Here is a 25898-nt window from a genome sequence, read left to right on the forward strand (position 1 = left end):
AGCTTTCTTGATTGGGTGTGAACTGAACCACAGAGAGCACATCTAGCAACAAACAAACATTGGCATAGCCAATAGGTCTCTCCTTTGCGACCTTATAAGTGTTTAGCCATGCAAAAGTTGATGTTGTTGCACCAAGCATATTGTGCTGCATAACTAAATACTTATAATGTCCCAAATGCGAGACCTATTGCCTATGCCGATGCTTGTTTAATGTAAGCCTATCCGGCTGCATTTTACCTTCATGCACATAGTGTTGGAAGACATTTTACATGCCAGGTGATGAAACTGTTAAAAGTTAACCATCCCATTAACACATTTCTTGCATTCAGGACGAAATGACATTTCGGACAGACTAACATTGGGCTATTTTCACGACATTATCATAGCCTATTGCCATTCTATCATGTTGAACTCAGGAAGAAGACGCTCAAACTCTGTTGAGGGAGAGGTGAAGGAGCCACGGATCGTTGTTGCTGACCTGTGACCCTTGGACACCGCTGCACCGCTGCTTCTGCCACTGCTCGCCGCACCCGCTTCGCGGGTGCCGCATCACGGGCTGCAGCGAGGGGCCAGGCACTAAGGACTTCACTGGAGTCAGGAGGCGGCAAGGAGGAGGGCGAAACATCACCTGGACTACAGAGCCCAGGAGTCCCTGCATCTGCCCAGGTGCGCACGGCTGCGCCTCCTGGGAGACACGCCCCCGCCCAACCAAGCACTAAAGGCGGCAGTCTCCAAACAGCCGGTGGGACGCTCAAACTCTGTTGAGGGAGAGGTGAAGGAGCCACGGATCGTTGTTGCTGACCTGTGACCCTTGGACACCGCTGCACCGCTGCTTCTGCCACTGCTCGCCGCACCCGCTTCGCGGGTGCCGCATCGCGGGTGCCGCATCGCGGGTGCCGCATTGCGGGCTGCAGCGAGGGGCCAGGCACTAAGGACTTCACTGGAGTCAGGAGGCGGCAAGGAGGAGGGCGAAACATCACCTGGACTACAAATCCCAGGAGTCCCTGCATCAGCCCAGGTGTGCACGGACGCGCCTCCTGGGAGACACGCCCCCCGCCCAACCAAGCACTAAAGGCGGCAGTCTCCAAACAGCCGGTGGCACGCTCAAACTCTGTTGAGGGAGAGGTGAAGGAGCCACGGATCGTTGTTGCTGACCTGTGACCCTTGGACACCGCTGCACCGATGCTTCTGCCACTGCTCGCCGCACCCGCTTCGCGGGTGCCGCATCGCGGGCTGCAGCGAGGGGCCAGGCACTAAGGACTTCACTGGAGTCAGGAGGCGGCAAGGAGGAGGGCGAAACATCACCTGGACTACAGAGCCCAGGAGTCCCTGCATCAGCCCAGGTGCGCACGGCCGCGCCTCCTGGGAGACACGCCCCCCGCCCAACCAAGCACTAAAGGCGGCAGTCTCCAAACAGCCGGTGGGACGCTCAAACTCTGTTGAGGGAGAGGTGAAGGAGCCACGGATCGTTGTTGCTGACCTGTGACCCTTGGAGACCGCTCCACCGCTGCTTCTGCCACTGCTCGCCGCACCCGCTTCGCGGGTGCCGCATCGCGGGCTGCAGCGAGGGGCCAGGCACTAAGGACTTCACTGGAGTCAGGAGGCGGCAAGGAGGAGGGCGAAACATCACCTGGACTACAGAGCCCAGGAGTCCCTGCATCAGCCCAGGTGCGCACGGCCGCGCCTCCTGGGAGACACGCCCCCGCCCACAACCACCTATTTTAACGACCTTCTTGACGCACAGCGGGATGCGTGCGGGACGCCGAGCGAAGCCCGAGCAAAGGGCGGGCAGTCTGTGGCAGTCAGGGGCTGACAGAGGCTGGGCTGGGCCACGTCTCTTACATCCAGCGCGGAGCACAGGTGGGCCGTGTGTGACTCCCTAGAGTTTACCCTTAACCATGTCAACCCGTTCTGGCAAATTGCTCAGGAGTGAGGGCGAAAGGGGAGTTGCTGGTGGGAGCCCAGTGATCGGAACTATGGACCGCTTTATCACTAGAGTGGCGGCAGTCATAGAATAGGAGATTGCTATGTCCGAACGCCGTCTATCAGAGGTCTATCTCCCTTCCAGACGCTCATCTTTGGGGGCCGTTGCACAGGCCTTGACACCGGCTTGTGAGCGGGACCAATCTGCCCCCCCTGTTGGTGTCCCGGGCTGCTCTACAGACCCCCCCAGTTGCTAGAAATAGGGCAAAACATAGACAGGTTGGAACATCTGGCCGCGCTTCTTCCTAGTGGCATTGAGGAAGAGGGTGGCCCAAGCACATCATCTCCACCTGCACCCCATTCGCCCTTAAACAAAACTACAACTCAGTCACCATTGCCAATATCGCCCACCCCCACCATAGTAATCCCAGATGGGGTGCCTTCTGTAACTGACGCAAGTAGGCAGAACAAAAGGGCTAAAAGCAAAAAGGCAGGTAACCATACTAAGGGCAGGCTGGTGAGACAGGCCGCGCTCTACAAACGAACAAGAAAGTCTTTTGGACAAGGCGGGAAAGACGTAAAGGGCCTGTTCCCAGAGGATAAGGCTGAGGAGGAGGGGGATGCTGTGGTCTCACACATGGGTATAAATAACTGCCCACCCACTAGTAATAGTACTGATAATGTCCCCAAATTTATCGATCCCATGACCATTGATACCATTTTGGAGAGGGTAAATAGCCTCTTGATGCCCTTGCTGACTCAGGTCAAGGGCCTGGGGGCTAGAATAGATAAACTAGAGCAATCAACCCTCGATGGGTTCTACTCACTTAAAACTACATTTAAACAGCTAAAAAGAGTGAGCGACAATCAGGACATGGGACCAAAGGGGAGTGCGCCCCCAGTAGCTTCCTTACCACCACAGGTAGATTCTAATCCTCCAAACAGGCCAAATAAGGCTGAAGCTAGCAGAGTGCAAGCCCTAGCACCTAAAATTCCTTCCCCACCTACAGCAGGGCCCCAACCCAAGGGAACGTCAACACCTATAGAGGTTGCCAAAACTACACCTAAGCCACTTCCACAAGTGCAGCACCTGGCAAGCAGAGGTAAAGCAAAAGCTAGCCAAACACCTGGTATACAAGATAAAGTCAAGGGAGCAGCGACAGGAATGGTCGCCAAAACTGCTCCCCAATCTATAGCCCCAGCTGTCACTACAGTGGCCCCTCGAAATCTCACACGGCGGATCCCCCCTGTAAACCTCCCACCAGATTGTCAACCTTTTGTCGCCGTATTAATAAATGTTCCCCCTCTGAAAGAAGGCCAGTTGGAGAACCACCAATCTCTTAAGAATAAGTGCATCCACTGGCTAAAGTCAAATAAGCCAATTCCGACTGGCGTGGATGGGCTTATCCTAAGTGTTCGCAGAGCAGGGTGGGTAGGGCAGGGGAAAAAAACACAGGAGGGGGACTGTATAATAATAAACTTCCAAGATCCCAGAGTAGTGAGCACCATCTGTAGTCCTATAAAAAACATGGATTCAGTAGGGGTTAAAGTAGTGGACTTAACCTTTTTTTACCCAAGGCAAATTGCTATGTCGCCATGGGAGGTTCCTAGTGTTCTTGGTTTTTGTCAAAACTGGGACACACGCTGGGTTGGGGGCCTTGGGGGCAATGGGCTAAACCCCCCTTGGGTGCCAGGGAGTTGTTGACTGGAGGAGGGCGACACGAGGGAAACCACAGTTGCAGTTGCAGATACTGCAACTGTTAATAGAATAGACCCAATGGTAGTATCTCCACTCCGAACAGCCTCACCCTCATCTGCAAGCGCCAGTGGGTTGGTAGCCTCTCTGCCCATTCCTCTAGATTGTCTTTTGCAAGTTCCTTCTGTGAGGCCTGCGGACAGTAGTGTTCTCTCGACCAGCGACACATCAGCTGTGATGGACCTAGTCTTTAAGGTTTTCAGCTGGAATGTCGCAGGGATCGCAAGAAAGTTGGCCCTCCCAGACTGGAATGCCCTGGTTGATGAGCACTTCTTATGCATCTTCCAAGAGACTTGGAGTTTGGAGTCGGTACATAGGGTGGGATTCTCCTCCTACTCTGTGCCTGCGCTAACCTCGGAAACAGGGAGAGGACGCCCCTCGGGTGGCCTGCTCATATGGGTAGCAGCATCCTTAGACTGCAGAATAGAGGAGGCACAGACAGGTTGTCCGGATATCCAAAATATTATTTTAAGAGACCCAAGGGGTAGAATATTACTAAATGTCTATAATGTCTACGCCAGAGGGACTATGGGCGGGAGGAAGTCCTCTGTACTATCTCTCCTAGAGACCCTTTTGATTACAACTCCACACAAGTCATGTATCCTGGTCGCGGGTGACATGAACTGTACGTTCGAGCCTTTGGGCTCGGACGTTGCCCTAGACCAGGACGAGGAGGACACTAGGATAGGGATCCCTGTTTTAGAGATTCCACCCATTAGGAGATGGTCAGAGGTGGCGTTACAGCTATACTCCCTAAGCCTTGAATTAAACCTAAGGGCAGTGAATGGAAGGACAACTTCGGAGAGGGGGGGGGGCCATACATATAACAGACCAGGACACACCTCTAGAATAGACTACATCTTATTAGATGTATGTCTCTGGAGCCAAGTGAGGGATATGGTTGTGGTCCCGACAATTGAAAGTGACCACAACCCACTTTCCTTAACCATGGCCCAATGGTGGTGTCTTCCTAAAAAGGGTCCCATTAACCCCGTAGTAGCTCCCCCCGATGAGTCTGTAGTCTCTCTCTGTGGAAGGCGCCTAAAATGGGCTAAATTGGTCCTCTCAGAGGAAAGGGTGGGAGAAATCTCAACCCTCTTAAATCAAGCAGTGTCAGATCTGGGGTCGGTCTCGGAAGGGGTGGGTAGGGTGAGTGGGGTCTTTGTCTCTCTAGTAGAGGCTTTGACAAACGTGTTTACCATCCCTTCTAGCAAGTCAGGAAATAAACGAGGTAAAAAACAAGGTAATGGTTGGTACACACAAACATGTAGGGCACACAAAACAACTCTTGTAGAGGCAGTGAAGCACAAACCCCATAGCGATATACTGGAAGCAAGGAAGGCCTACAATAGATCCCTTAAAATTGCTAGGATGGAGTGGGAAGAGAAATTTTGGGAGGACCTACTCCATGCCAGCAAAAGTAAAGATTCAAGGGGCTTCTGGAACCTTGTAGGTTCCCGGAACAGGCCTGAGGAAACTATGAGACCCTTTAATATTCCCCCACAAAGCTGGGTAAAACACTTTGGGGCTTTATACCTCCCGGAAGATGGAGAACTAAATGTTAGGGTTACCTCCCCACTGGTATCCGAGCCCCATACCTATAATCTCTTTACACCTTTAGAGATCGAAAAGGTAATTGGGTGGGTAGCCCCCCGCAAGGCGGCAGGTCCAGATGGTCTGCCGGGGGACCTTATGCGGGCATATCCAGTGGCGTGGGGAAGGGTTATTGCAGCCCTCCTTAATGACATTATGATGGGAGGGCCAGTGCCCGATTCCTGGAAGGGGGCGGTGTTGGTCCCGATCTATAAAAAAGGATGCAGAGAAATCCCGGGGAACTACCGCCCCATAAGCCTGATAGACTCCACCCAAAAGATAGCAGGAAAAGCTATACTTGGTAGGATTCTCCATTGGGTGGAGGAAAATAAAATATTATCAGACTTCCAGGCAGGCTTTCGGGCAGGAATGGGGACGATAGAGCAGGCGTTTAGGTTGGCACTTCTTCGGTGGAAGGTGGTGGAGCTAGGCAAGGGCAGTCTATACCTGGCTTTTATAGACCTGAGGACTGCCTTTGACCTAGTCCCCCGGGAGGAGCTATGGAGGGTGCTTTATGGGCTGGGATTGCCTCCTTACATCTTGTCCCTCCTTATTAGCCTTCACACCCACACCTTTGCTCAGGTCCGCTGGGGGAGAAATGGAGAGCTAACCAGTGTCTAGGGGTGTGAGACAGGGATGCGTTCTGGCGCCCACCCTTTTCTGATTATATGTGAATGGGGTGGTGGAATATCTCCAGCAAGAACCAGACGACGCCCCCTGCCTCGGAGGAGTGCGGATCCCCACCCTGCTTTTTGCGGACGACACGCTCTTGATCTCTAAGACTCCGCAAGGCCTCCAGAAACTGTTAACCCGTTTCCAGAGCTTCTGTGTTGCAAAGGGCGAGTAATTAATGTGGACAAAACTAAGTTTTTAGTCCTAAATCCACCAAGGAAACTGGGCCGCCCTCCTATTCTCAATTCTGTTGCCTTGGAGAAAGTATCCGAATTTGACTACCTCGGAATTCGGATCACGGATAGCATGAACTGGTCACCTCACATTGCTAGGATGGTCCTCAACCACAAGAGAGTAGGAGGTGCCCTCCTGAGGGAATTCCGGGCATCACCAAGGCGGTCGCTTACCCCAGTAATTGACATCTACAAGGCTAAGGTAGTAACATCAGCCTTGTACGGGGCCGAACTGTGGGGGCATTGCTGTCTGGACTCCTTGGCAACAGCTGAGAGCAAGCTCCTGAAATCTTTAATCGCCATCCCTCCGAGCACTCCAACAGTACCTGTGCTGCTGGACACAGGTTGTAAGAACATTAAAGACCAAGCCCGGCTTCGCCCACTCCTTTTGTGGACACGTATCTGGAGGGGTGAAGAGTTAAAATTGTACGCTGAAGGGTTGGCGGAGATAATGAGCTTGGGCGGTTGGACAAAAATTAGTTGGCTGAGAGAGACCAAAAAACTCTTGGAGGAAATTGGACTGGGGGACTGTTGGTTATCAAGATCGGCTCCACCAAAAGAGGTTCTGAAGAGACATTACTGGAATTGGGTTGCGGAACAGCTAGTTACAAACTCTGAACATTGTAAATCCACAGCTGCCTTTTTAACAGTAAAAGATGCAGTAGTCTATGAGCCTTATCTGGACCTAATTACTCTTCCAGTCGATCGAGCTCTGTATTTTAAATTTAGAGTGGGCTCCCTTCCAGTTGGGGCTCTGGTGTCTAAGTGGAAATCAGGTGCTCACACGTCCCCTTTTTGTGCATGTTGTCCTACTAGGATAGAGTCCATTACGCATATCCTATTTGAATGTCCGGACTATGCAAAACCCAGGACAGGAGTTTCTGGCTTAAAGCCCTTTGCCGCAATATGGGCACACGTAGTTATCTAGTAGCCCTGCGCATCCTAATGACGGACACTTCCCCCCTATTGTTTGTGGTATAGCCAAATTTTTAAAACAGTTTTGGTTGATTCGATGCAAGAGACTGTCAATAGCGGTTTAATTCACTTTTAGTTAAATTATTCTGGCATCACATGTCCTTTTATCCTTTTTAAATGTGCATTTAATAATTGCTTTTTTAAATAATGTCTTTTGTAGTTTTGTAAATGGCTGTATTTTGTGTACGCTTACAAGATATCTTGCATATCGAATAAAAGCTCAATCATCAAAGATTATGTTAAAAGGGTGTTCCAGGATCCACTCAGACTGGGGAATTATTCAGCGTTTTTGATTTCCATGAAGATTCTTATGATGCATGATTAGGACAATAGGTCTGTAACGTTTCCTTCTTTTTAAATCTCATTGGTAGAGAATACATCCTCTGCAATCTTTCTTACTACCTTTATTTCAGCATCTTCACCCAGAACTCAGCAGATTTTTCCCTACCTTTCCTTTCTGTTTTGTAGGTATTAATGCGTTTTCAGAGGTAGCTATCTTATTAGACATTCAAATAAATATTTCTTTCTGAACCTCTTCTAGAATTCTTTCACTGAAAGGAAAACTTTGAACAACAGCCTAGTGTATGAAAATCACTCTCCATTCCGGGCCTTATACCTTCGAGCACATTAGGCTGTTAGTACAGTATTAAAAGAAATACAATGTTAAGACATGTCGAAGGAGTCGTAATTGGTAGACCATTGTATAACTATAACAACTTTTTTGCTTAGCTCTGCACTTAGAGGTATCTTATTACCAACAACAAATCTTTTATAGTCACGTACGGGTTGGTTGTCTTCGCAGGGTAATCTACAACAAGAGGCCACTAGTATAACTGATCGGGTGCTATGGAAAAGTTGAGAAGAAACTGTGAAGAAAAGGACACGTTCTACCTTTGTAATCCTCTTTAGTTATTTTTAAGCTAGGAACTTTTTTTGCCAACAAGTTGAGTAATTGAAAGAAAAAAATAATAGGGTTCATAGAGATGTTGATAGACAACAGATAATTGAGACTTGTGCAGTTTTCTTTTTAGATCAGTGGGTTTTGAAGAAGCCCTCTTATTAATTAGAAAAGCACACTTTTGTAAAATCGAGTAAGACAGTGGTTTGTTTAACCAATTAAGATTGACTTACTTTAGTAGTTTTTGAAGTACAACAACCCTCGTGTATGATCCCAAATTAACCCTTTTATCCTGTTAAATTGACCCTTTTAATTGCTATTGCTGGCAATAAAAACGTGAGGTCAAAATCATTCAAGGGGATATGGCAGATTTCATTGGAAGTCGTATCAACGTGCCAAATATAGTTCGTAGAGGGGTGTTCCTCATTTTGCTTAATTTTCAGTAAACCCATAATTAAATAATTATCATCAGACTTGTGAATGGCAGTGATTCGCCAGAATTGCCTATCGATCTTCACAGTATTAGTCTCTTAACACATGTCCCTCAGTGGACGTTTCAGTAGCAAAAAGCAGCTCTTTGCACCCTCTGCGAATCACTTTAAAGTGCCAGGCTATGCCCGAGGATGGAATTGAAAGCAAATGTTTGAAAACCGAAAGCATATATAGACTTTAAAATTGCACAGGGAATCTCATGCTGGTTCCCTTTTCATACACGTTCCCTTTTCATGCACATATTAAAGGCTAGAGAGGTCCTTTTCTTACTGGCGTAAAAGGGTTGGAGATCTGGTTTATCCAGTGGTTTGGCAGGCAAGGTTTACCGCATTTAATCAGTTCCCCAAGCATTATGAATAACTTTCTTATTTAGTTGTCCCGAGCCAAGGCATCTCTTACCTTTTCCTGTTTGAAAATGCATCGATATGTATTTGAGTAAAAAATGTTGAGAGTACATGAACATAGTCTGTTTATAGCTGGCCTAGACGAGTTATGTTTTTATGAAATGAAGGCGAAATGGATGCAGCTGATATGAACATATGTATATTTCTTCCAAGGGACTCGGTGGACCTGGAAAATCCACAAGATAGTATTAAAGCCACGCAGCTACTGGAAGGCTTAATACAGGAGCTACAGAAAAAAGCAGATCATCAAGTCGGCGAAGATGGCTTTTTACTGAAGATCAAATTGGGGCATTACGCAACACAACTCAAGGTGAGTGTCGAATAAAGAGCTTTGTCTCTACTACCCTGTGGAACTGTCAGTGTTGTAAATGACTTGCTATAAAGAAGTAGCCCGGACTGACGGTGCACATTCCTGCGTCTGCAGTGCATGAACCAGGTTCATAGCCACCGAGTATCAGAGCTCTGCTGTACACACCTCAGGTGAGAGAAGCTGCCAGCCTGCTCCTCCCTAGCCCAGAGGACGAGGAGGTGCTCGGTGAACAAAAGTAAACAAACTGGAACGTTCCCGCTTATTAACTGTAGTTGAGAATTCTCCATTTAGGACTGCTGAGAAAGCCCTGGTCGCAATTCGGGTTCAAACTCGATGTCAGATTTCCCCTACGGAAGTGGGGGCTGGCACCCTAAATATGTGGTAGGGCAACCAAATATTTAGGGTACCAGACGCCACTGTTTCCGAGTATCCCTAACATAATCACATTCCTGCCTTGTCAGGCTAGCTCAGGGTCAGAATAAGATGTGCCACGTGTGTGTGGGCAGAGAGCCTTCCTGACAACACCCCTTTCGTTTACTGACACTGAAAGGCAAAAGAGAGCACAGGAAGTCTGTGATATCACAGTCAATAACACATGCTGCTACCAAAAATAAAATAACAATGAAAAATAAAATACTTTCAAATGTAAATAACATAACTAAATGAGAACACAAAATTGCAGGTGGTTCACATACCTGGCCTGTACTCGCTGCAGGTTCCACTCCGGTCTCAACTCCTCAATAAGCTTTAGAGCCTCAGGGAGCACCTTCACTTTTTCCACAGCGATGCTGAGGCCCTGGGGAGGCGACACAACCTTCTGGTAGGGGTAACTCAGTGCCTGACATGTCTGACTCCTCGCAAAGCTGAGCATGTTTGTAGTGTGGCACGTTCTGCCAATGTCCAGTAAGACCAAACTCCCCAGCCAATTCAAGCGCTGCTCTTATGCTGCATATAATACTAAAATAACAATTGATGGACAGAATGCTGATCTATGTCAAACATTTACCCCAGTACAGAGATCTGGGCCTAAATCCATCGTTTTTTTATTTATTTCCAAACCATTCCAGTTTGAACCTAGCCATATGCAAATTAGTCTTGACCCTGTTCCCAATGGGAACAGCCCAGCCCGAACTGCCAGGCCAGGTCCTCCCTGGACAGGAAACAAGCATCTAGGGACTGGTTTTGGGGCATCACCCCTCATCGGCCAGGCTAGCTTGACTCCAGTGGCATGGAGAGCACGTCCATCATCTGTATGTCTTTTGCATATAATACTAAGCAGCATAAGAGCAGTGCTAGGATTGGCTGGGACATGCAAGGACAGTTCACCATTGAAGACCATTGGGGCTGTGTCTTGGCTCCATCGTAGCCTTCAATGTTGAAGCCCAAACTGCACCTGTCAGGCTGGCCACAGCAAACATACCGGCAAATCTGATAGGCCCAGCTCAGTTTCAGCCTCAGTTGAGCTCCGAACGCAGCCCTGCCCCATAAGGAAATAAAATTAATGGACGATGTAGAGGGCTTATTTATATTGTCAAAAATAGCCTGTGAGATAGTGGCTTGCAGCGGTAGGGGGGTCAATACCCCTGCGCCCTAATGAATGCACCGCCTCTGCCATCTGATAAATACTGGTTGTGGGGCTTTCAATATCTGCAGGGTGTCTAATTTGGAATCACATTTTGTACCTTGTAATAGGAGATATAACTATAAGTAATACCCATGTTATCCCTGTTCCAAGGCACGCAAAGACTTGACTTTCGCGCTTTTAGTAATTACAGTCTTCGATGGTGAAAGTTATGCTAGCAAAATCCCACGTTACTGTAATTTTCAACTGGGTTGTAGTCCTGCATCGGGTGCAAACGTCCAGCTGCGAAGCGGTTACTCTGAATAAAATTTGGCCCTTTAAAATGATGCAGGTATGCTAATAACAAATGTAGAACATTTTCGATACAACTATTCTAATTTTAGGCAGCAAAGTTTGACTCCTGTGAATATTAATGAAACAGAACACGTCTGTGCCCCACAGATGTCATATTTAAAATGTAAGAACAGTCTAAGTTGGTGAAAGCCTTCAGTACCTTTTCTTCCCTTGAAACATTCCTTTTTTCATATCTTTTTATTGAAAAAGTTAAAGAAGAACAAAGACACATAGCAGCAGGATATTCCAATCTGAGTTACATATCACATGGTCACTAGGACCATCACCTTCAGAGCTCCTTATTCTACTATGCTGTTCCCCCGTCCCCTCTCTCTCAAATTCCCTCTGTTTTCTCAGTTTCCCTTTCATTGGGTGGATTTCTAACTGGCTGACAAAGCATCCCTCTGCTCTCATTCCATCCACCCCAGATTTTGGTCCATTTATGCGGGCAATCTCTGCCCTCGTATATCGCCCTTTCAGCTTGCATACTGCAGTCCATGTCTGTTTCCCAGTCTCGGAGTGTGGGTCCGACCTCAACCTCTATTTCTTTGCTATGTTGCGCTTGGCTTCCATTAGGCCTAGTGTGACCCATATTCTTTGCCTAGCTGTTAAATTTGTTGTGCCCCAGATATTTAATTGATATCTAGAGGATTGATTTTCACAGGCTAAAGATAAAGACTGTGTTTTTTTCTTCAGTGTCCAGCCGGACCTAGAAGTATTTATTTTCAAAATAGTAAGGATAAACAGAATAAAGCGAAAACAATTCGCACATTAATAACTGGGCACAAGCCTGTACCAAGTCAAGGGGAAACAATACAAAAGAAAAAGACAAAGAATTCACAGGCAAACAGGGAGAACAGGGTGGCTTATAATACAATGCAAGAAATTCTTGAATAAGCACAAACCCACAGTAACTGCTGAGAAGGTTAAAAATCATACAACAAGCAGTACTGCAAAACAGTCGACGAACGTTTCGATCCCTATCTCCAATAATACAGTGGGATCATCTTCAGGACTAGAATTTGACTTTGCCTGATTTGTCAAGTGAGCCTGTAGGGTATAAACAGGAAGAGAAAGAAAAGAAAAATTTCTGTACCAAATATTTACAGAATGAGTGCTAAAAGGCTAAAGTGCTCGTCAACAACCGTTTTTGTCATGCAAAATGCAACATGTGCACATGCAGTTGTGTGTACCCAAAGGGCACGGATCTCACTGTGCTCGTGTTTGGGGTGCAGAAGACCGAGACAAGGCATACCGCGTTCATTTTTGGCAGTGGTGCTAAGTGGCGGGGAATATAGTGTTTGGTGAAAAGTTATCATGGTGATTAATGCCTGGGGTGAATTTGGGAGCCCAGTAGGAATTGGGTAATTACCACGAGCCGTGCTGGGTGGGCCAGTCGTGGATGGACACAGTTTCAATGCCAAACAGTTCCGGTTACAGTTGAGGCCTGTATGGAGTTGTTAAGGTCATTATTAGCGTGTGGCAGATAAATAGCATTTAGGAAAATTGGAATTGAAAACCCATAATTACCGGGTGACGATTCGGAGGATAAAAGCCTGCCAAAACAGGTCGAGTTGATTGTGACCTAGAAGGGAGGCATTATAATCCAGAGTTACGATTGTGACAGTGGTGTCAGGGTGGCGACTAAAGTACAGTGAGGAAAAAAGCCAACATTACCGATGGAGCCTAGTATTGAGCGTAGGCTCGATGTGGGACTTCAGTTTAGAAGTTGTTGCCTGTGGACAAAAAGACATTGGTTGATTGTTGGGAGTGAGGGGCGAGAGGCAACGATTGGTGATTTGTGCAGGCAATAAATTACCGTGACCGGGGGTCTGTTCCACGCAAGGCGCTCGATAATACGGGCCTTTTCCGTGCGAGCCTGCAATAAAAATACCGAGGGCGCACATGAATTATTTAGCGAGCTATACCGGACTCATTTGAATCCTAAAGGGCACCGGGGTTATTTCAAGGGCTTACCTTAATTTACTCGTATCTAAAAGCCAATGTGATCCCGCTGGGTTTACAAGTTCGAAATATTCCGGGAATTTTCACCGATAATCCGAAATATATCCAAAATTTCAGCTTCATAGGTACAACCTGTTCACGCCACTGGCTAGCCCTTGGCATAGATATTGCGAGTGAAACTCTTAAATCTCTGGAAACAGAAATTGCAGACCTCCTCAAACAACCAATGTCTTTTTGTCCACAGGCAACAACTTCTAAACTGAAGTCCCACATCGAGCCTACGCTCAATACTAGGCTCCATCGGTAATGTTGGCTTTTTTCCTCACTGTACTTTAGTCGCCACCCTGACACCACTGTCACAATCGTAACTCTGGATTATAATGCCTCCCTTCTAGGTCACAATCAACTCGACCTGTTTTGGCAGGCTTTTATCCTCCGAATCGTCACCCGGTAATTATGGGTTTTCAATTCCAATTTTCCTAAATGCTATTTATCTGCCACACGCTAATAATGACCTTAACAACTCCATACAGGCCTCAACTGTAACCGGAACTGTTTGGCATTGAAACTGTGTCCATCCACGACTGGCCCACCCAGCACGGCTCGTGGTAATTACCCAATTCCTACTGGGCTCCCAAATTCACCCCAGGCATTAATCACCACGATAACTTTTCACCAAACACTATATTCCCCGCCACTTAGCACCACTGCCAAAAATGAACGCGGTATGCCTTGTCTCGGTCTTCTGCACCCCAAACACGAGCACAGTGAGATCCGTGCCCTTTGGCTACACACAACTGCATGTGCACATGTTGCATTTTGCATGACAAAAACGGTTGTTGACGAGCACTTTAGCCTTTTAGCACTCATTCTGTAAATATTTGGTACAGAAATTTTTCTTTTCTTTCTCTTCCTGTTTATACCCTACAGGCTCACTTGACAAATCAGGCAAAGTCAAATTCTAGTCCTGAAGATGATCCCACTGTATTATTGGAGATAGGGATCGAAACGTTCGTCGACTGTTTTGCAGTACTGCTTGTTGTATGATTTTTAACCTTCTCGGCAGTTACTGTGGGTTTGTGCTTATTCAAGAATTTCTTGCATTGTATTATAAGCCACCCTGTTCTCCCTGTTTGCCTGTGAATTCTTTGTCTTTTTCTTTTGTATTGTTTCCCCTTGACTTGGTACAGGCTTGTGCCCAGTTATTAATGTGCGAATTATTTTCGCTTTATTCTGTTTATCCTTACTATTTTGAAAATAAATACTTCTAGGTCCGGCTGGACACTGAAGAAAAAAACACAGTCTTTATCTTTAGCCTGTGAAAATCAATCCTCTAGATATCATAAAAAAGCTAGGACCTTTGTAACATAAAAATAAGTAACTTAACCCATGGTCCTTGGCCATTATTTTGGGTTCCCTTGTATACTAAACCTCCAGATATTTAATTAACACAATTGAGGTGAGGCTTCTTCCTGCTTCCGACACGGCGTCTCCATGCACATTACAATCTTCTTCCAAAATACCTGGAGCAGCTGGCAGTGTCACCATAGGTGCAGAAAAGAGTCCTGCCCGCAATTCTTGGGACAATGTGTTGATTCAAGTCTGCCCATTTTGACTAGTGTTTTGCATGTATAGTACGTCCTATGAAGGATTTTTAACTGAATCAATCTAAATCTGGATTGTATGGCCACCCTCCCAGGGGGACGGAAGTGCCTCCATCCACTCCTCCTCCTCCGTCAAGTCCCCAAGGTCTTCCACCCACTTGGCCCTGACTTTCTCCATGGTATCAGGAGAGTTGTTCACCATTTTCCGATAGGTCAGAGAGATAGCTTTTTCTGAAAGGTAGTCGCCTATCATCTAGAGGAGAGGCAGCCGAGAGGTCAGTACCCCTCGGGATGTCTTGTTGTAGAGCATGTCTCACTTGGATGTGACCAAACATCTCGGACGGCACTAATTCATAATCTCTCTGAAGGTCACTAAAAGGCCTAATCTTCCCATTAAGCCACAGATCCCCAACTTTTGAGATTCCGTTAAGATCCCATTTATCGAAGCCCGGTTGACTTGCCAGCCGTCCAAGCCTCGCTGTGTCCCACAGTGGCGTGACCAGAGTAATTTTCTCTTGCCATCCCAAGGCCGCCAATGCCGTATGCCACACCTTGATCGTGGTTAGTGTTGGCGTGGCCACTGGTGCTCCGAGTTTGCCTCCCTAAATGGTCTTATGGTAACCTCTCGAACCCATATCATACCTGAAAATTCTATAGGCCGGCTCTTTGTGTGCAGCATGCACCCACTAATTGACCACCACCAATTGTGCCGCCCAGGAGTAATGTAGAAGCGCCGGCAGAGCTTTTCCTCCATCATAACTTTTTAGGCAGCTTGGTCAATGCTATTGTGGGAGCTCCTCAATCCCAAAGGAGGGATTGTATCTCCGCCTCGAACGCTCGGAAGTATGTGGGAGAGACTGAATAAGGCGTATTCTGCAAAATGTACAACAAGCTGGACAATGCCATCATTTTATAAGGAGCCTCAGCCTAACCGTGATATGGGTAAAGATCTCCAATGCTGTACTTTCTCTCGTAGGCGAACTGGGGGGGACCAAGTTACGTTCATAGAAGAGCGCTTTGTCCTCAGTGATATAGATTCCTGAATATTGAAATCTCTCTGTTACCTCTCTTGCCGTACACATTCTAGGGAGCTTTGGTATTAGGCCCGAGAGAACATATATCAGTGATTTATCCCAGTTTATGGTGTACACCGAATAGTTCTGAAACAAGGCGAAAATATGAAGTACTCTGTGCAGGGAGGGGTACGGTTTTGTCAAGTATAGGAGAATAGAGGGAGATTCTATCCTCCTAGTCATTAGTCTACCTAAGTCCTCTAATGAGCTGGTCACCCCGAATGCATACCGCTCGTGGCTCCAGGACCACCGCTAATATATCAAGAGAAAGAGGACAACCCTGTTTCGTCCCTCTCTGCAACGTAAACACTGCTGATCGTCCTCCATTCACCATTACTTGTGCTAGAGGCTCTGTATAGAGCAGGCGAACCCATGCCACAAATTTCTCCCCAAATCCCATCCACTCAAGGACCGCAAACATGAACGGCCACTCTATCATATCTAACGCCATCTTCGTGTCCAAGGATAACACAATGTCATCTTCTTGAATATTTTCGGCTCTTCCGAGCACCCTCTGAAGACGTCGCAAGTTAACCGCCATGTTTCTACCGGGCATAAAGCCCGATTGGTTGGGGTGGAACAAGTTGTGTATTATTGGGGCCAGTCGGGTTGCTAACACTTTCGCCAAAATTTCAACCTCCGCATTTAGCAGGGAGATTGGTCTATAGGACGCACATCTCTCCGGTGGCTTTCCAGCTTTATGTATCACCACTATGTTGGCAAGTGTTTGATTTTCAGGCAACTTCCCGGTCTTCAGGCTGTCTTGGTCCATCCTCAGCAGGAAGGTGGCCAGTTTGGAATCTGTTAGTTTATATAGCTCGATCAGTAAGCCGTTTGTGCCCATAGCTTTCCCGGTTTTCAGAGCACAGATTGCCTGTAATGCTTTAATCTCTTTGAGATCCGCTTCTAAGTTATCTTTATCTACTGCCTCCAGTGAAGGCACAGCTAGAGTTGCCCACCGCTCCTTTGCAGCCGCTTGTGTGGTGCAGGTCGTTGGTGTATACAATCGGCTATAGTAGGCCACATTCTGAAGGATACATCTGGCAGTGGATTTCTCACCTTGTAAATATCCCCTGCGCCAGCAACATTCGGAAAATTCTTTTGTAGCTCCTCACGCCGACGTGGATGATGTCACAGAAGCACGGCATTGCACGAGGCTCTGCTGACGTCACTTAATCCATAATAGGACTCCGTCGGCGTGATGACATCAGTTCCCTTTTTTTCTGCGTAATCGACGCTAATGGATTTTCTTGAGATCCTCAGTAGCTCGTTTGTAACTTTGTTACTGTTGTCTTTTTCGAGTAATTTCTTGTTTCCTTCGAAATGTCTTCGAGGAAATCTAGGTTCAATCCTTGTGGGGAGTGCATAAAGTTGATGTCCATTACGGATCCGCATGAAGACTGAGTGTGGTGCTTGTCGTCAGACCACGACGTCCAAGGATGCCCCTATTGTAAGAAGATGAACCCAAAGGCGCTTCGAGAGAGAGAGAGCCGAAGCTGCTTGTTGAAAAATTGAAGGGGAAGATAGGTAGGAGATGTTCGAGGTCCCGCTAGAGGTCGAGGTCGGCTTCGAGGTCGTCTTCGGGGCATGCTGCTTGATCCAAGAAGAAGCATAAGAAGAAGAAGCACGGGTCTCAATCCTCATTCAGCGAGAGAGTCGGATCCGAAGTTAAAGTCACAAAAACGTCGACATCGGAAAGACTGTGTTGCCTTCACCTATTGCACCGAATCCGGAAGGTGAGCCTTCTCCTTTGGAGTCTCCAGAGCAGTCTCCGGCGGCGAATACATCACCGACGCCCACGCACTCTCCACCTCGAGAGGAGGAAGAAGCTCCTTTGCCTGAAGAGTCTTCGACTCCGGTGCATCTTCCATCGAATCCGATTGACCCGTTACCTGCTGTGCCTTGTCAAGAGCAGAATCTGGGGCCTTATCCACCTTTTCCAGCCTTTGGCCAAGACCCGACGCATTATCTCAATGCAATGTATGGGGTCTTTTCAAGAGCCATGTATCCCTCTGGAGCATCATCCGGTCCCATGGGTCCAATGGCCTTTAATCTGTGCGTCCCTCAGACATATGCTCCGGCGGCGGCGTTTATGACCTTTTATGCGGCTACACCTTCTTGGCATTTTGCGGCGCTGAGGTCTTAGACGCCGATTCCATCATCACCGGCTCCGTTCCCGACTCGACCTCGTACGCTTCAGGTTGTTCCTCCGGATCCGATCACGGCGCCAGGGCCGGCTCCATCGGAGTTGATTGTGGCTCCGTCGAGGCCGATCCCTAGAATGAGGTCTAGGCGAGAGGCTCAAAGGTTGCTGGAAGAGCAGAGGTATCGAGCAGAGAAAATGGAGGAAGGAGAGTTGCAAGATACTGATGACTTGTTTGATGAGCTTAAAGAAGCAAGTGGCTTGGAGTTATCTCTGGAGTGGCTCCTGATGTTCCATCAAAGGATGTAGCACCATATCACATGGTTATTAGAAAAGCTGCGGAATTGTTAGACTTGGAACTCCCGACTGCAGAGTTTAAATCTAACATTTTAACGGAGGTTCTCCATTCTCCCTCTTCAGTGGTGGAGCCTATGCTACCTTTTAATAAGGCAATCAAAGAGCCAGTAATGGAAGTGTGGCATAAGCCTTTTTCGTCTCCTTCACTTTCAAGGGCTGTTGCAAGGAGGTATAGGGTGGCTCCTGGGGATCCGGACTTCTTGTCCACACATCCGTCTCCTGAGAGTTTGGTAGTTCAGGCGGCCTGCTCCAAAAAATCTACTGGGTGCCTTTCCTCCTTTCAAAGAGACTGGACCACACAGCGAAAACAGTTTTCTCTTCGGCTAGTATGGCCCTCAAATCCACAAATGCCACATGCCTTTTAGGGCGTTATATTCACGCTCTGATGGACTCTGCGAAGCAGTTGGTGCTAAAAATACCTGAGGAGGACAGGAAGAACTTCAGTGAGGTTCCTGCGGATACGCAAGATGCTGTCGGCCTTTTTGGAAAGAAGGGGGATGCAGCCTTGGAAAGGTTCAAGGAGAATAAGGCGACGGCTAGGTCTTCAGGCCTACAATCCAGAGGTTCCTCGAACAAAAGATTCAGAGGATTAGAAGATCGTCCTTTCGTTCATACAAGCAGCAACAGCAACTCCTCCTCCTCTTCCCACCCTCCTCCTGCCACAGCAAAGCAGCCCTAGATCCCCCATTCCGGATCATGTTGGTCCTGTAGGGGGTTGGCTTACTCATTTTCTACAAGATTAGGACTCGGTCACATCAGACCTTTGGGTTCTCAATCTTGTAGAATATAGGTATGCTCTCGCTTTCGGGAATTTCCCCCAAATTACCCTCCTTGTCAAGGATTCTGCACGAAAGACCACCTACTTCTCCTGCAGGAGGAAGTCCTGGCGTTACTGACAAAAGGTGCGATAGAGGTGGTCCCGGAGCAGGAAAGGGGTCAGGGAAGCTACTCACGGTATTTCTTGATATCCAAGAACGATGGCAGGTTTCGTCCAATCCTGGACCTCAGGATCTTGAACCTATTTTTGAAACTAGAGAAGTTCAAGATGCTCACCCGTGGGCAGGTTCTTCAAGAGCTGCCACAAGAGGACTGGATGGTGTTGATCGACTTGCAGGATGCATATTTCCACATCCCAATCCTGAAGTCGCACAGGAAGTATCTCCGTTTTACGGTAGGATCGCAACATTACCAGTTTGCGGTTCTTCCGTTTGGTCTTTCTACTGCACCTTGAGTCTTCACCAAGGTGATGGCGGTGGTGGCAGCCCATCTCAGAAGGTCGGGGATACCAATATTCCCTAATCTGGACGACTGGCTGATCAAAGCAGAGTCTCCAGAGAAGGTGATCCATCATCTGCAGGTTACAACTCAGTTGTTGTACAGGTTGGGTTTCTCGATAAACGTGCCCAAGTCTCACCTGGTGCCCTCTCAGCGCAACCTGTTCATAGGTGCGGTACTAGATACCACTGTGTGTCGAGCATTCCCTCCTCCACAAAGGATTCTCGACATACAGGAAATGATTCCTTTATTTTACAATGGAGCGGCTGTTCCAGTCCTGAAGGTCCTTCGTCTGCTCGGTCTGATGGCTTCCTGTATTCTGTTGGTCAACCATGCACGCTGGCACATGAGGGCACTCCAGTGGTGTCTCCGCAGGCAGTGGTATCAGCACAACGGAGATCTCAGGGAGTCAGTGAAGATCTCCAGAGAAGCTGCGGCGGATCTATCTTGGTGGAGCGTGGAAGGCAATCTGTCTCAAGAAAAGCCCTTTCATCTGCCTCCATCCGTGGCCACAGTGATAACGGATGCATCCACCTTAGGATGGGGTGCTCATCTGGGGGACCTGGAGATCAAGTGTCTTTGGTCTCCAGAGGAAAGGTTACTTCACATCAACCTTCTAGAGTTGCGGGCGATACGTTTAGCGCTCAAAGCCTTCCTTCCTTCCCTTCGCGGTCAGTCGGTTCAAGACCTAACGGACAACACTACCTCGATGTGGTATTTCAACAAACAGGGAGGAGTGGGGTCGCATTGACTCTGCAGAGAGGCTCTGCGTCTCTGGTCCTGTGTTCAGGACCATCAGAATTGTCTGACGGCAAATCATTTGGCAGGAGTTCTGAACGTACGTGCAGACAGTCTCAGTCGGCAGTTCTCAGCTGACAATGAGTGGAGGCTTCATCCAGAGGTGGTTCGTCACGTCTTTCAGACGTGTGGGACTCCTCGGGTGGACCTGTTCGCCACTCTCGAGAACGCTCACTGCCCGTCATTCTGCAGTCTCCAGTATCCGATGCAGGGAGCTTTGGGGGACGCGTTTCAGTTGCGTTGGAACTCACATCTCCTTTACTTGTTTCCTCCCATACCCTTGATTCCTCGGGTTCCTATTAAGGCTCGCCAAGACCAGGCCCAAGTCATATTGATCACCCCGGATTAGCCAAGAAGGGTGTGGTACACAGATCTTCTCCACCTCTCCTCGTGTCTGCCGCTCTGTCTCCCTCTCAGGGCAGACCTCCTCTCGCAGTCGCAGGGGCAGGTTCTACACCCCCACCTCCAGAGCTTACACCTTCATGCCTGGATATTGAACGGGGCAACCTGAATTCTTTTTCTCTCCCACCTGATGTGGTGGATGTTATTTTATCAGCCAGGCGGGACACCACCAAGTCTATCTATTCTTATAGGTGGTCCAAGGTTGTCTCATGGTGTGGAGCGAAGTCCATTGACCCCTTGAAGGCTCGCTTGTCCGACATTCTTCAGTTTGCACTCTCTTTGGCTCAGCAAGGTTTTGCTGTAGCGACACTGAAAGGTTTTTTTTTGGCATTGTTTGCATTTCTTTGTTTGCTGGACCAGCCCTCCTTATTTAAGTCTCCTGTAGTATTAAGATTCTTAAAGGGTCTTACAAATAAATGTCCTCCTACTCCTTCTATTGTGCCTCAATGGGACTTGAATCTTGTCCTTACTTTCTTAATGGGTTCCCCTTTCGAGCCATTGCATAGGTGTCCCTTGAGGTTATCTTTTAAAACTGTCTTACTGATTGTGATTACCTCGACAAGGAGGGTAAGTGAGCTTCAAGCTCTAAGTTCAAAACCCCGTTCTTGACTATTCATGCAGAAAGAATGGTACTCAGGACCAGGGCTGCTTTTCTGCGTAAGGTGTTAACTCCCTTCCATCTGGGGCAGTCTCACCCTTCCAAGGAGGAGGAGAGACTTCACCGTTTTGACCCTAAGAGGGCAGTGAGCTTCTACCTGGACAGGACCAGGGAGTTCATGATTGATGACCAACTCTTCGTGGGTTTCGTTGGCTGCAGGAAAGGCAGAGCGGTGCACAAGCGCATGCTGTCTAGATGGATTGTCTTGTGTATCATGATTTGCTACTCCCTGGCCGGTAAGGTCCCTCCAGAAGGTATGAGAGCTCATTCTACTAGAGCAAAGTCATCTACATCTGCTTTGTCTAGGAGTGTTCCTGTGGAGGACATTTGCAGGGCGGCAACTTGGGCCTCCCTTCACACTTTCGCAAAGCATTATTGTTTAGATGCAAAGGTGAGGAGTGACGGACACTTTGCTCGATCCGTCCTTCACGACTTCTTGGTATAGAAGGGTGGACACCCTCCTCCCGGAGTGGGGACTGCTGTGGGACTCTATTCACAAGGTGAGGAATCCACTGGCAGATGTATCCATCAGAAGAACAAGTTACTTACCTTTGGTAACGCTTTTTCATGTGAATACAGTATCTGCCTGTAGATTCCTCACATGCCCACCCACCTCCCCGATGTCCACCCTTGTATACCATTTATGGCAATGTTTTTTTTTTTTTGCAAAATTTTTTATTTTGAGTGGAAACAGGAAAATAAAATAAAAGCTGCGGAGGTGCCACACATTTCCCCACGCAGGGGGCATAATCAGAAATCAAAGATCAGCGGCATATCATGGTAGCAGAATCATATCGAGTCCGAAAATCGATCAATCAGTGTGATATGCAGTAAAGCAATAATGCCGGTGAGCTTGTCAGCGGGCAACGTACAATAAAGAGAGCCATATATGATAATTGTCAAGCCCAGATTGAACAAGCTATGGCCCCGACTACGAGCACCTCAACAAACGCAAGAACCAGAAAACTAACCGCCCATCCCCCCCCTCCCCGCCCCCCTCCCCCCCTCCACCCAGGGTGGTGACTCCATACACACAGCACTTACATACCAATAGTCAAACTAGACTTGAAAGAGGTGTAGTGACCGCAAGGATGCAGGACATACAGCCGAAGGCAAGCCCCTAGAGAGGTAGGTAACCAAGGGTCCCCACTGAAACTGAAAGTTCTTGAAATTGCTGAGGAAGATGTCCGCCACTCTTTCCATGCTAAGCAGCTTCCAAAGTCGTGCGTGCCACAAGGAAATTGCTGGTGCCGCTTTCTTTTTCCAAGCGGCGGCCAAAGTAAGCTTGGCAGCCCCAAGACATAGCCACAGAATCTTTTTGTCTGCCCGTGTCTGATACTAAAGGCCGGGTTCACGCAGGCCCAACAAGACATAGGCCATAGAGTCCTCCAAGGGGTAGCCAAGGATATCCCTGATGTGCGAGAGAATCTCCTCCCAGTATGGTCGAATTACCGGGCAGTCCCACCAAATGTGGCGGAAGTCCCCCATGAGCCCGCATCCCCTCCAACATTTGTCAGAGGTGGCCGGGTATATGCGATGGAGCCTGGTTGGGCACAGATACCACTGCATGAGCGTTTTAAGATGGGCTTCCCTCAGATGCAGCGAATGGTTAAACGCTGTCAAATCTCTCCACAACGCCGACCACTCTCCATCGGAGATATCTCTTCCCACTGCCCCATGTAGCGAGGCCGGGGCGCCACCACCGATTTAAGCAAGAGTTGGTATATGAAGGAGATGGCTCCTTTCATGGCAGAGGTCCGTAGTATAAAGGCCTCAAAGGGTGACCGGGGTCTCGTAGCCGCCTCCAACACACCAGGTGACGTGGCCCAGTGAAGCAGCTGGACATGAAGAAACTGTACCGACGGGGGGACCCCATAGTCCCGCATACAGTTAGCAAAGGTGAGGGGTTCCTGGCCATGAAACAAATGAGTCAAAGCCCTGCAACCGCCCTTCCTCCAGACATCAAAGGTCCCCTCTCGTATCGCCGGTGGAAAGGCCGGATTGAAGTGCAAAGGTGTGAACGGCGAGGGGAATGTGGTCCAGCGTTCGTCCGTAGCCAATGTGTCCCAGACCTTCAGCGTGGTACCCGTTGGGGTACTAATATAGGCGTTCAATGGACAGTCCTTCTTAGGCTCCCAAACAAGGTCCCAGACCGATCTGCCTGCCACGCTCCGATCCATGTGCAGCCAATGTTTTTCAGATGTTTGTTGCGACCACTCCACTAGTACCCTCAGTTGCGCCGCTTTGTAATAGAGCTGCAAGTCAGGAAGTCCCACGCCGCCCTCGGCCGGCGCAAGACCGTAAAGGAAAAGCGTGCCAGACCCCCTTGCCATACAAATCGTAACATCTGAGTCTTGAGATGCCGAAAATAATCATTGTCTTGTGGAATAGGCAATGCTTGAAATAGGTACAGGTATTTAGGCAGAAGAACCATCTTAATAGCATGGATTCTGCCCAGCCAGGACAAGAATTTAGGTTTCCACCGATCCAATTCAGCTCGGGTCTTTGCTAATAAGGGCGGAAAGTTAGCCGAGAACAGTTTCCCCACTGTCGGAGTCAGGTGGACTCCTAAGTATACAATCGAACCAGTGGCCCAAGCAAAAGGCGTCAGGGTCCGCACGCGGTCTACCTCCGCCTGCGAGAGAGTAAGATTCAGGACATATGACTTGCTATAGTTGACCTTGAAGCCAGCCACCTCTTCGTAACGCATCAGGACTTCCCTAATACATGGCAGCGAATGTTCCGGATCCGCGGCAGAGAATAAGATGTCGTCCGCGAAGAGAGTAATTTTATGTTGCTCTCCTGTGAACGGAAGGCCCCGGATCCCCTCATGTTCCCGCACCGCCACTGCCAATGGCTCGATGCTTAACGCGAAGAGGAGGGGAGAGAGGGGGCAGCCCTGCCTGGCGCCGCGAGAGTGCGGGAAGAACGCAGATAGATGTCCATTCACCGCTACCCGAGACCTGGGGCTGCAAAAATTTGCCCTCACCATGGTGATAAATTTCTCTGAAAAGCCGAAGGCCGACATCGTGTTAAACAAGAATCCCCAATCCCCAATCCACTATGGCAATGTTTTTATGTATATATTGTTGCCTTTAAAGGAAGTGCATTATTCCTTTTGCTTTCTTAAATTGTCTTCACATTGTGTATGTTACCTTGGATATTTTGTACTGTGTACACTGTATGTATATCTACTGTTATCGGTCCATCCGTGTGCCTCGAGGGCACGGAAAAAAGGGCGGAACTGATGTCATCACGCCGACAGAGTCCTATTATGGATTCAGTGACGTCAGCGGAGGCGTGCGCGGCTGTGCTTCTGTGACGTCGTCCACGTCGGCGTGAGGGGCTACAAAGTAATTTTCCGAATGTTACTGGCGCAGGGGATATTCACAAGGGGAGGAATCCACATACAGATACTGTACCCACCAGAAAAAGCGTTACCGAACGTAAGTAACTTGTTCAACGCGTGTGATATTCCTTGACGATTGCGCACAACCTCCCCTTCCTTTAAGACTATCTCAAATACCCATTTGGAGGCCCTTTCTTTTTTGTCTAACCACGCTAGAAGCCTACCCGCCATGTGTCCGACTTCATATATTTGATGTAGTGTTGCTTGATGTCTGGCTCTAGCCTCCTCTTCTTCCATATCCCTGTATTTCTTTTGTTTAATACCTAGCTTGTGTGTACCTCTGTGGGGTCTGGTCCTTGGAGCTCCGCTTCTACTTTTAGAGTTTTTGCCTAAATATTGTCCAGCTGTTTTTGTTTTTATGCCTGGAGATCAGGGAGATTCCTGACCTCTTATCACCGTTTTATAAGCCTCCCACAACACGTGGGCTGACTCCACGACCCCTAATTTTCTTGAAAGTAATTGGTTGTTCCCCTTTGAAGGCTCTCTCGAATTAGAGGTACATTTAGGTACCATGGATTTAAATGCCATTATATTGTCTCTGTGTGGGGGCGTGCTGCCGTAGGTGACGCAGATCGGGGAGTGTCAGAGATGCCCCTCGGGAGGTAAGCCATCGCCCCAAACCCGGACAACTGATCAGCTAACCCAAATCTGTAGTCTATTCGAGAAAGACTTATGTGAACGCCCAAGTGGAAGATGAATTGGCGAGCCAGCGGATTTCTGGTCCACCATACATCCACCAAGCCGAGTACTGATAGGCATTCTACCAGGGTCTTCCCATATGAGTCTCCCGGTCTTGCTGGCAGTCGGTCTAGGTAGCCGTTGACCACTCATTACAGTCCCATCCAACAAGAAGCTCCCCTTGAGGGATCGTCACAATGTGCAAATCCAGGTCAGAGAGCGTGAATGTATATAGCCTTGAGGGAATATAGAGGGCCATTATATTAAACAGTCTGCCCTCCCAATATCCGGATGGCATTACAAAACTGCCATGAGAGTTATGCATGAGTTTTTGTACGGTGAATGGAAAAGGATTTACGCATTAG

At 48.3% G+C, this 25898-nt stretch overlaps 1 protein-coding gene across 7 annotated transcripts in view; it reads left to right on the forward strand.

The window, feature by feature from the left end:
• The window catches only part of LOC147717179 (signal transducer and activator of transcription 5B), a 1664723-nt gene that overhangs the window by 852884 nt on the left and 785941 nt on the right, over window positions 1-25898 (forward strand). For all 7 annotated transcript variants that reach the window (XM_086924123.1, XM_086924125.1, XM_086924127.1 and 4 more), the window contains one exon: window positions 9100-9256. In XM_086924123.1, coding sequence (XP_086780249.1) covers window positions 9100-9256 — 157 coding nt within the window. The remainder of the gene's footprint in view (window positions 1-9099; window positions 9257-25898) is intronic.

Source organism: Lissotriton vulgaris, chromosome 5 (genome assembly GCF_964263255.1).
Source record: "Lissotriton vulgaris chromosome 5, aLisVul1.2, whole genome shotgun sequence".
In the NCBI taxonomy this organism is placed as follows: Eukaryota; Metazoa; Chordata; class Amphibia; order Caudata; family Salamandridae; genus Lissotriton; species Lissotriton vulgaris.